Source organism: Pelophylax lessonae (genome assembly GCF_965119305.1).
Source record: "Pelophylax lessonae genome assembly, chromosome: 10".
Classification (NCBI taxonomy): domain Eukaryota; kingdom Metazoa; phylum Chordata; class Amphibia; order Anura; family Ranidae; genus Pelophylax; species Pelophylax lessonae.
Genome location: NC_138777.1, coordinates 202,748,236 through 202,760,809, shown reverse-complemented (window position 1 = coordinate 202,760,809; position 12,574 = coordinate 202,748,236). Strand labels below are relative to the sequence as shown.

Genomic DNA, 12,574 nt, shown 5'->3' with positions numbered 1-12,574 from the left:
CTGACTGACGAATAATCGGGCGTTCTGTTGACGGCCAACAAAAATTTTATAGCATGCACACCAGATTTTGTTCGGCCAAAAAGTCGCAGTCGGTTGTCGGAAGCATCATACTAACAAGCCGACAATCGGCCGATCGGACGTTGGCCGAAAATTTACGGCCAACAATCGGTGCGTGTGTACGAGGCTTAAGATGAGATCTTCTGTTCCAGGATGCAGTACTCCACTATTTGTCATTTCTCCTCCAGTTACTCATCTTGAGAGGAAAATTCTAACCAGCTTTGGCTGTTCCTCCATGCTGATATCTATTCTCCATGGCAATGGTACACTAATACAGTTCACAATTTAAGTGAAGTGCATCCAGTTATGGCTGCTTCTGACTTCTCATGTTTTTTTCCTCAATACATTGCTTACAAACCATCATGGATATTGGTTTGATCTTCAGCTTTCTTTAGAGTGCAGATTTGAGCAGTGCCATCTTAAGAGCCTTATAGGCCCCTGGGCAATGCAGTGCACTGGGGCCCCCTGCCTACACAATCACCCACGAGAATAAAAATGCAAATTATTGATAAGGCGATATTTATTTTTATTGGTACCTGGAGGATATACCTTACTATATACATACTACAGGGACCAATATATACTATAGGGCAGGAAAAGGATGGCACAGTCTGACAGTCGATCATCCACTGTCAGACTGTGCCATCTTTTTCCTGCCCTATAGTATATATTGGTCCCTGTAGTATGTATATAATAAGGTATATACTCCAGGTGTTGTACTCTCTTGTAGTATATAGTGTGTTCCCTGTAATATGTATATAGTAAGGTATATCCGACCTCCAGGTAGTTGTACTCTCTTGTGTCGATGGAGAGAGAGTGAAAAAAAAAAAAAGAAAATCAAGCATCCTGGGCTGGCTGCCTTACCTTTCACAATGGCTGCTCGAGTCATGCTGCACATGAAGGCAGGAGGTGGGTGGAGCCAGTCTTCTAGGCGTGGAGAGGAGAGGAGGACGAGCCGACGAGGAGGATCCTCCTCCGCTGTGCATGATGGGTCTGCTCTCCAACGTTACTGGTTGCTAGATGCCAATCGGCTGGCCTTCCTAGCAACCAGTGTGCAGTGGAGACTCAGAGCCACCGGCGGACAACGGGGGGCCCTAGACACCAGGTAAACTAAGTAATCTGGCCTGTTGGGGGACAGTAATTGCCAGCCCTGTGTGTGGGGCTCCTTGGCAAGTGGGGCCCCCGGGCAACCGCCGGGCATGCCCAATGGAAAAGACTGCCCTGGATTTGAGCGCTCCCAGCCTTCTCCAATGTATTGTGTGCATATTACCCCTTTCTTATCCTCTTCCTTAATGGGGTGCTGTGTCTTAGATTTCACAGAGAGAGAGCCTAGACTCCCCAAGTGGGATTTACCACTTACCATCAACGTCCTTGCCAGCTACAGATGGGATCACTCTCAGTCCAGTTTGAGTAGAACTGATCCACTAAGAAAGCCTCCCAAGGGGTTGGCACCTTAAGTAAGTTTGCAGAGACCAGGATCATAGGCCAGCTTTACACTGTGTGAATTTCTTTCCTGTAACCATGATTCCCCCATCAACACAGACAGCGCTGACAGGGGGATCAGCAACTGTCTTCTTCCAACAGGGTGGGTGGGGATGAGCGTGGCAGGCCATCCCTGCTGGTAGAAGACAATAATTATCGCTAGTGGCTATAGCAGCCGCTTGCAATAATCGCAAGCCAGTCTGGCAGGCTGTTTGTCCCCAAGTTGATCGATTGGTCAACTTGGTACATTTAGCCTGCCCATTAACAGTTCGAATCTTGGTTTAGGAAGAGATTTGAACCATGTACGGCCGGCCTTAGTCTAGAAGGGACTTATATCTATCCTGGAATGTGATCCAATGAGGAAAAACAAATTGTTCTTCCCACATGCAGGCTCACTAAGGTGACCAGTTCCATTCGCTAAACGTCTAGATACTTTGAGTTTACTCACAAGCTTAGACTTTGTTAGAGACTTAGACCGTTTGTCAGTTTCTGGCAGAATTAGAGGGAAGGAACCCTCATATCGCTGGACACATTATGGTGGCTAGACAACTGGCTTATAAGGCTAAAGGTTTGGCTCCTACCGAAGCGATGACCACACACTCAAACAGGAGAATGTCTGAACATTATAGGCTCATTATGGTGGCTAGACAACTGGCTTATAAGGCTAAAGGTTTGGCTCCTACCAAAGTGATGACCACACACTCAAACAGGAGAATGTCTGAACATTATAGGCTCATTATGGTGGCTAGACAACTGGCTTATAAGGCTAAAGGTTTGGCTCCTACCAAAGTGATGACCACACACTCAAACAGAAGAATGTGCGAACATTGTAGGCTCCCTGTCAAAGGGCGCTGGAAGTAATTGTAGAGCGATGTTGTGGTCCTCCACTAATACCTTTTTTGGCTCCCTGTAGAATAAAGCTGACATCCTTCTCCTGGTATTTTTACCTTAAGAGCCGGTTCACACTGAGGTGACACGACTCCTTACTACTTCGGGGGCGACTTGTGCATTACCATGCACCACAACTTCAGAGTGACTTGCAGGGACTTCACATAATGGAAGTCTATGCAAGTCGCTCCGAGGTCGCCCCGAAGTAGTACAGGACCCTTTTTCTAAGTGGGAGCGACTTGTGTCGCTCCTATTAGAACGGGTCCTGTAGCGGTCAATGGACCGCGAGGGAGCGCGACTTGTCAGGCTGACAAGTCGCGCTAGTGTGAATCGACTCTAAAGTTTGTTTTACTTAGAGCTGTGATTGAAACCTTAGTTGCATCATTCTTCTTTGTGTGTAGTTATTTGCCATTCATAAGCTGCCATGGAATTAGTAAAGAAATTTGAAAATTGTTATCAAATACTTACTGTATTTTAATTTTCCTTTCCTGTTTAACCCAATGGCAGTATATAATCCCTTCCAGCTGTAGAGTAAGTTAGTTATAGAATTTGTGGACTGGATCAGTTGAAAAATATATGGGAGAGGGTTCTATGAGCTAGAAGCGAGGGCCGAGTCTACCCATTCATATATTGCCATGGAGTTAATGGGAAGAGGAAAATTACGGTATTTGATAACAAGTTTTGGTTTATATGATTGTATACATTGTGTGTATGTATGTATGTAAAGTATGTGTGTGTATATTGTATACATTGTGTGTGTGTACGTATGTATGTAAAGTATGTATGTGTATATTGTATACATTATATACCTGCCATTCCATAACATATGTCACACTGTTATTGTCTCTTTCACAGTCAGGTGACCCTGGAATGTCCCCCTGAACACTTGGACACTGCGGTCCTCATTCCTACTATTGCACAAGAGGCCGTCTCGCATTATATACAGGTACTCCTACTGGGGGAACATGAACCGCCCCAAAACCTAGAGCAGCCAATAATAATGCACCATTTATTGTCCTGACTCACCCATACTAATGAAAGCTGCAATCTGATTGGCTGCTTACATGGAAGCATCTATTGTGTTTGGAAGGAACATTGTCACAATTAAATTCTAAATATACAGTTAAATACATGGTTTGTATTCTGGATAATTCCTGCTGAATCCAGACTGCTATCACCACTAACCGGCTCCACAAAAGTCAATCGTTCAAGTTTATCCAAGGAGCTGGGTGGAACATTGTCATCTAAACACTGAATATGTCCAGTCATGTATTGTCCAATCAGAAGCATCCTCCAATTAGATGCATTATACAATCAGATGCATCATCCAATCAGATCTATCATCCAATCAGATGCAGTCACTATTCGGGTATTCAGCAGCCCTGAAGCTGAGGCTGTCGAAACACAATAGCCGGCAGGGGATTCCTCCATTCATGTTTGGTGTGAATGGGGAATCTAATGGTTTTCTCTTGTTCAGCGGAATCTCTGTGTGTATGGTTGATCTCTATTGTTGATACTTTTGAGGACAGTGAGACAATTTATAGGATTTCTCTCTGGAAGTTGCAGGTCAGAGTCACAATCTGGTCACAATAGGGATGATCGAACTTTTGAAAAGTTTGGTTCGACCAGAACACCCGAATTTCCTGAAAGTTCAGTTCGGATTCCAGAACCCCATTGAAATCAATGGGACCCGAACTTCTGGAATCAAAAAACACAATTTTGAAGCCCTAAAACCCAATACATGCCCCTAAAAAGTGTGTAGGGTTCTGGGTCATGCCCCAAGGACTATTAATCACACAAAAAAAGTTCTTAAAAATTGTCATTTTTGATAGAGAGCCAATTATTGAAAATATTATTGAAAAAAAAAAAAAAAAGAGATTTCTTTGGATTTAGTGTCTGGGGGGTCTAAAAAGTGTACCTGTGAAGTTTCAGCTCTGTAGCATGTCGAGAACCAGAAAAAAAAAGTTTGTTTGTATTAGAATTAATATAGAACAGGGATATGGCTCCGCTATTTTCACACCTTGCCGGTTTTGTAGCAATCGTTTTTTTGGGCATTTTTTGGGGGTCTTTGGAGGCAGGCATAACATCAGAACTTCTGTGTAGGGGTATATATACACACACACATGTATGTATATATACACATATATAGGTGTGAAAGTAGCAGAACACTATGCTTGCGCTAATGAAATAATTAACACCCATATGGCTTCTCTGCTATAACACCTATATGTGTGTATGTGTATAAATACATATAAGTGTGTGTGTATATATACCCCTATACAGAAGTTCAGATGTTTTGCCTGCCTCCAAAGACCCTCAAAAAAATGCCCAAAAAAAACGCCTGCTGCAAAAACACACCTGGCTAAAAAACGCCAGCTACAAAAGCAGAAGTAACAGAACTGCTTCCACTCTCTTCCACGTCCCTGTATTACAATGCTAGGAATTTGGCGGGGCTATCTTATATACTGGGGGGCGTATTCACAAATGATTGGCCTCTGGACCCCCTAGTCACTTCAATCACATTCCTATTATTCTCCTGCCCCCTCAATTGGCTTTTACTGATGGTTCTGGTCCAATCACTGGCTTTTAAAGCCCATTTCCCATTGGTCGGTTCTGGTTGTCGAATTCCGAACTTTTTCAGCAAAAAGTTCGGAATTTGGCCGAACCTCGAACAGTCAATGTTCGGGTGGAACCGATGGTCGACCCGAACCGTTCGATCATCCCTATTCACAATCTGATTTTTTATCTTTCAGGCACTGGGAGAGTCGGTCGGTATTTTTGCTGTAGAGGAGACGGGTAAGAAATGGCAGGATGTACATTTTGTATACGGTGTGGGGAGGAACATGTCCTGTATGTACAGTGTGGGAGAGGGACATGTTCTGTATGTAAGGTATGGGGGAAGGACACATCATGTATGTACTGTATGGAGGAGGGACATGTTCTAATGCACAGCCAATGGTGATACCATATTATTGCTCATTCACATGGAATATTGGCACACTCCATGGGTGCCATGTACTGAGGCTCCATTTAAGGTGTATAAATATAAACTGCTTCTGCTGGCTCTTGTCTCTCAATTTCAGGTCCGGTCCTTGTCCTGCTCTGTGCTTTGTAAATGCCGCTGCCATGTCCCGTCACAGCGCAGATGTAGAGCTTTCCAGGCTGGTGCCAGACGCATCTCCAGATGGGCGCCGCTCACAAGCTGCCTTTCCAGAAGCTGTAGATGACCTTCCCAATGTCCCTCACTACCAGGCTGCTTCCCTCCCGCTGCGCTGCAGAGGTGGCATGCTGAACCTATCCTTCCAGGGTGATGGAGGTTCTCCCACTCACCGTGCATTAGGTAGAATGCTTGTTTACCCTCTGCTATGTTGTCACCCTGGCTTCCTGGTAGTCATTAGATAAATATACTGCTCTGCATGTTTAGTTATCTCCTTTACCTGTTACAGCACCCCACAGTCCCCACCCCCATGTGTTACATTCCATACCCCATGTGTCACAGTCCCAATCACCATGTGTCAAGTTCTCTACCACCATGTGTCACGTTCCTTACCACCATGTTTCACAGTCCCCCCCCCCCCCCTTCCCCGCCATGTGTCACATTCCCCACCACCAAGTGTCACATACCTCACCACCATGTGTCACATTCCCCACCGCCATGTATCACAGTCTCCACCACCATGTGTCAGTCTGCTTCCTTCCTGCCCTAGCCTGGAGAACCAAGCATTTTTTCCATCCTGTGGGGCAGATCATCATATCATCATTCCAGTCCTCCGCTTCCATCTCCTTTCCTACTGCTTTATCTGCAGGAACATGAAAATTCCTTCTTTATTTTTTATTGATATTGCAGCATGCTACAGCTTTAAACCATCTCATTCTGATTAACATCACATTAAATTAGATCAGGCGGAGGTGGTGAGCCCTCCACTCTTAGTTTCCCTCAATTTACATTATTTTATGTTTGTTTCTTTTCCTTCCTTTCCATTTCTTCCTATTTCCTACCTTAACCTCCCCTACTTTTTCATTCCCTTTTATTCCCTTCTCTTTCCTACCCTTATCTCCAGTTTATCTTCTTTTCTCTCCCATTATCTTTCCTTGCCTCTGCTTTCTTTATCTCCTCTTCCTCCCTTATCTTTCCTTCTCTTCCCCTTTCTATTTAATGGGATTCCACAATAATGGTTGAATATGTTTCCTCCTCCGTAGTTCCTGAAGCCAGAGAGCACAGTTCAGGGTAATGAGTAGTCTGGCATCATCTCCACATTCCCTTCTTTTTTACAATTTTTAATGGGAGAATTTAGGGTGGACCTCCCCATCCGGACATGATACTCCAAACCCCCAGAGGTCACACTCAGCCTCTACTGTCTCCCCTAAATCTCTGCTATTTGCAGAATTAAACAGAACCTGTCCTGAGGGAGGTATGAGGCCAAAATAACTGACCTCCTTCTGAAAATGCCGGTTCCCATACATATTCTGGGTCAGTGAGTCTGTGAGCACTGAAGCCAGAAAATCAGCATTACAGTCAGGGCATTGGTATTTGTATCAGCAGAGTTGAGCGATGGCTTCCTCAGATTCTTTATCACTCAGCGGTTGTCACCTGTCTGGCTGTATAACATCGCTTTTCTCTAAAAGGAATGGCATTCACTCACCCGGCGGTCAGCATTGAGGACGTGGATTCCGGTAGTATCACTGAAGCATTTGGACATGAAGAAAGTATGAAGCCTCCGGCCTCCCCCTACAGACAGCGAACCCTCACTGTGCCGATGACCTCCACCGCCCCAAAGAGGTAACTGTGCCTGTCTATTATACCTGCCAAATAGATACCCATCAACTCCCACCATCATCTCCTATCCAAACTGCATAATCCTAGGCAGAGCCGCAAATACCCCCTTGATTACATCACACTCACCAGATAGATACCCACTGACTCCCACTATCATCTCCTACCTGAATTGCATCATCCAAGGCAGGGCTGCCAATACCCCCCTGACGACATCACACTAACCAGATAGATGCCCACTGACTCCCACTATCATCTCCTACCCGAATTGCATGATCCGAGTTCAGAGTTGCCAATACCCCTATGACAACATCACACTCACCAGATAGATGCCCACTGACTCCCACTATCATCTCCTACCCGAATGGCATCATCCCAGGTAGAGCCACCAATACCCCCCTGACGATATTACACTCACCAGATAGATGCCCACTGACTCCCCCTATCATTTCCTAACCGAATTACATCACCTGAGGCAGGGCTGCTAATACCCCCCTGATGACCCAACAGAAAAACACCAACCAATCCTGCCATCGTCTCCTACTTATCAGATAGATACCCACTGACCCCTGACATCAGCTACTACTTATCAGATAGATACCCACCGACCCCTGAGATCATCTTCTTCTTATCAGATAGATACCCACCGACCCCTGACATCATCTCCTACTTATCAGATAGATACCCCCTGATCCCTGACATCATCTCCTACTTACAGTATCAGATAGATACACACTGACCCCTGACATCATCTCCTACTTATCAGATAGATATACACTGACCACTGACATCATCTCCTACTTATCAGATAGATACCCACCGACCCCTGACATCATCTCCTACTTATCAGATAGATACCCACCGACCCCTGACATCATCTCCTACTTATCAGATAGATACCCACGACCCCTGACATCATCTCCTACTTATCAGATAGATACCCACCGACCCCTGACATCATCTCCTACTTATCAGATAGATACCCACCGACCCCTGACATCATCTCCTACTTATCAGATAGATACCCCCTGATCCCTGACATCATCTCCTACTTATCAGATAGATACCCACGACCCCTGACATCATCTCCTACTTATCAGATAGATACCCACCGACCCCTGACATCATCTCCTACTTATCAGATAGATACACACTGACCCCTGACATCATCTCCTACTTATCAGATAGATATACACTGACCACTGACATCATCTCCTACTTATCAGATAGATACCCACCGACCCCTGACATCATCTCCTACTTATCAGATAGATACCCACCGACCCCTGACATCATCTCCTACTTATCAGATAGATACCCACGACCCCTGACATCATCTCCTACTTATCAGATAGATACCCACCGACCCCTGACATCATCTCCTACTTATCAGATAGATACACACTGACCCCTGACATCATCTCCTACTTATCAGATAGATATACACTGACCACTGACATCATCTCCTACTTATCAGATAGATACCCACCGACCCCTGACATCATCTCCTACTTATCAGATAGATACCCACCGACCCCTGACATCATCTCCTACTTATCAGATAGATACCCACTTACCCCTTGACATCATCTTCTTCTTATCAGATAGATACCACCGGCCCCTGACATCATCTCCTACTTATCAGATAGATACCCACTTACCCCTTGACATCATCTCCTACTTATCAGATAGATACCCCCTGATCCCTAACATCATCTCCTACTTGTCAGATAGATACCCACCGACCCCTGACATCATCTCCTACTTATCAGATAGATACCCACCGACCCCCGAGATCATCTTCTTCTTATCAGATAGATACCCACCGACCCCTGACATCATCTCCTACTTATCAGATAGATACCCACCGACCCCCAAGATCATATTCTTCTTATCAGATAGATACCCACCGACCCCTGACATCATCTCCTACTTATCAGATAGATACCCACTGACCCCTGACATCATCTCCTACTTATCAGATAGATACCCACCGACCCCTGACATCATCTCCTACTTATCAGATAGATACCCACCGACCCCTGACATCATCTCCTACTTATCAGATAGATACCCACCGACCCCTGACATCATCTCCTACTTATCAGATAGATACCCACCGACCCCTGACATCATCTCCTACTTATCAGATAGATACCCACTGACCCCTGACATCATCTCCTACTTGTCAGATAGATACCCACTGACCCCTGACATAATCTCCTACTTATCAGATAGATACCCACCGACCCCCAAGATCATCTTCTTCTTATGAGATAGATACCACCGGCCCCTGACATCATCTCCTACTTATCAGATAGATACCCCCTGATCCCTAACATCATCTCCTACTTATCAGATAGATACCCACCGACCCCTGACATCATCTCCTACTTATCAGATAGATACCCACTGACCCCTGACATCATCTCCTACTTATCAGATAGATACCCCCTGATCCCTGACATCATCTCCTACTTATCAGATAGATACCCACCGACCCCCAAGATCATCTTCTTCTTATCAGATAGATACCACCGGCCCCTGACATCATCTCCTACTTATCAGATAGATACCCACTGACCCCTGACATCATCTCCTACTTATCAGATAGATACCCACCGACCCCCAAGATCATCTTCTTCTTATCAGATAGATACCCACCGACCCCTGACATCATCTCCTACTTATCAGACAGATACCCACCGACCCCCAAGATCATCTTCTTCTTATCAGATAGATACCACCGGCCCCTGACATCATCTCCTACTTATCAGATAGATACCCCCTGATCCCTAACATCATCTCCTACTTATCAGATAGATACCCACCGACTGCCGCCACCTTATGTATCTGAATGTATACAATGTTCAATATACTGTGTATGTGTACAATGTTTACTGTATACAATGAAGAAAGGATTTTACTTTTAATATGGTAATACAAAGTTACTCTGTATACAATGTAGCTCTCTATATGTTTTATGGCTAATTGTGCTGTTTTCCTGTCTCTAGTCGAAAGAGGACGCCATCTGTGGGGGAAAACGCTGATGACCTATTGGATGGCGGCCCAGAGGAGGAGGAGTAAGCTGCTTCTTCTCTCCTAGCAGTAACATTGAAGCATGTTTCAGCTTTCTTACACTGTCCACATTAACCAATCATATTACATCTTACTGCAGTCACATTGTCAGAGATCATGGAATCCAAAGACCCCCCTAATCTGAACATAAGTAGCTGCCGATAAACAACGCACCCTATTCTGATATGTAAGGCATCATCACCCACAAATGACAGGAAGCCTTCCTCCTGATACCCAGCTCTCCAGGAGTCAGCCACATTTTCACACATACACTGCTCTCACTGATGGGTACAGGTTAAATCAGTGTTTCTCAACCTTTTTTCAGTCGGGGCACCCTTTAAAATTATAGACAATCTCAAGGCACCCTTTAAAATTATGGACAGTTTCGAGGCACCCCATTCTAAAATGTAAAGAACTATTCTTTAGATAATGCAGCAACATCCACACATAGGACGGTGATTTATTCTTTCAAAACAAATACACTTTTGCACACTGGTACTGACTAGTATTCCAATGTTTCTCTTCTCCTTAAAATTCTTGCCATCAATCGCCTACTGTCACCCCAGTGCTGAGGGAGAGGGGCACAGGAGGGTCAAACAAGGATGCTGTGGAGGCAACAGACATCCTCCTTTATTATGAGGTCATTGGTTGTTAGGATGCCAGTATCTAGAAAGTCGTAATGGTGCATAATGAAAACCCATGGCTTTTCGTAACTGAAAGGCAGGCTTGATCCACCTGCTGGCTTGAATACAATTTTTGATACATTTTTAGGCATTTTGCCAAGGCACCCCGGGGTGCCTGGGCACCCTGGTTGAAAAAGGCCGGGTTAGATAATCCTAGCAATATTACTTATAGAACTAGTAGGGATGGGGTTAGGAACAGAGATGAAGGGTGTATGTACCCTTGGGAAAAAAAATTTAAAAAATGATGGGAAGCTTATTGGAATCTGAAAGTACCCAGATACCCCCCATGTAAATGAGTACCCCTGGTCACTCATTCACATAAATAAAATTAAATAACGAAGTAGTAAATAAACACATCACACGCTTGACCACGTCCTATATTAAACCCCCCCCCCCAACCCCGAAAACGTCCTCGTCAGTCGTCATCCAGACATGTAGATCCACCATCAATCTTGATAAACGAGACTTATCAATAAAACCTCCAACACAGTCCTTCCCGGATAGACTCCTGAATGGGAATGACACTTCCCTAGTCAGAAGATGAATGTAAACTAAGGGGCAGGATCCCAGGTGATGTCTATTACATGGATTCAATAATGGTCTCAGCTGTTGTTCTGCTATGTGTAGAGTCCAAACTCTGATACTCCTTGCCCAGCAGAACCAACAGCACCAAAAAAGGACTGACTATTAGGAACTCTGCCATATCGTATCATCAATCTGACATTTGTGGTGTCATGTGGATCATTTTCTGGGCAGCCATATTGTATAGTGTAAGAAGAGACCTCTATGATCCCAACACACCTTCCCATCCCAGTCCCAGTCCTTATGTTGTCTTCCATTGTGTCATCCCTTAATGGTATCTGCTTTCCGGGCGCTCCTCTGCTTATGCTCATCCTTTGTCTCTGCAGGGTGATGGAGCGTTCCGCATCCGCCGTTAGTCAAAGCAGCACCGTAATCACAGAGCGCCTCCAGGAGCTGGTCAGACTGTTCAAGGACCGAACAGAGCGAGTGAAGGAAAGGCTGATAGACCCTGAGCTATCCTCCGATGAGGAGAGTCCTTCTGCATGTGAGTAGACTGACTGCCAGAGGCCAATATGAATAGCCAATAACCCACCCTGTACAGTAAAGAATCCCTCCCACCCCTGATATCATGTCCTACCCCCCCAATAATACCTCCTCCTCTTGTCCTTCCATCACACACACAGTCCTCATCTTACACAGTGAACTTTAATCTAACCTCTGGCCTTCCCCTCAGTCTTGCACAGTTGTACAGGTTCCTCTGTGTACTGAAACTGTTGCAGTAAATAAAATAAATTGAAACCCAGAATGAATTTCTTGGACTCAGGCTTCGGAATCAAACCTTTTTATTCGCTAGCAAAAATGGCTTAGCCTGGCTCATGCCCGCTTGCTAAGTGCTTAAAAAAGCGTGTACATCACTTATAGGAAACAGCAGTTACGTCACAGATACATATTTCCCTAACTAGCTTGGCAGCGATACAACACATATCCTCCCCCTACCGATGATTCCCATACATCTGTGTGTAGCAATAACATCCCTGGCCTTCACTCTTATCTGTATTCTCATTATTTGTATTCTCGCTAGTTCTAGAGA

At 44.9% G+C, this 12,574-nt stretch overlaps 1 protein-coding gene across 1 annotated transcript in view; it reads left to right on the top strand.

Moving 5' to 3' along the window:
* Positions 1-12,574, top strand: part of CNGB1 (cyclic nucleotide gated channel subunit beta 1) — a 107,120-nt gene that overhangs the window by 73,844 nt on the left and 20,702 nt on the right. The window contains exons 24-28 of the mRNA XM_082271041.1: positions 3,283-3,373; positions 5,181-5,223; positions 7,054-7,207; positions 10,216-10,284; positions 11,871-12,028. Of these exons, the coding sequence (XP_082127167.1) occupies positions 3,283-3,373; positions 5,181-5,223; positions 7,054-7,207; positions 10,216-10,284; positions 11,871-12,028 (515 nt within the window). The remainder of the gene's footprint in view (positions 1-3,282; positions 3,374-5,180; positions 5,224-7,053; positions 7,208-10,215; positions 10,285-11,870; positions 12,029-12,574) is intronic.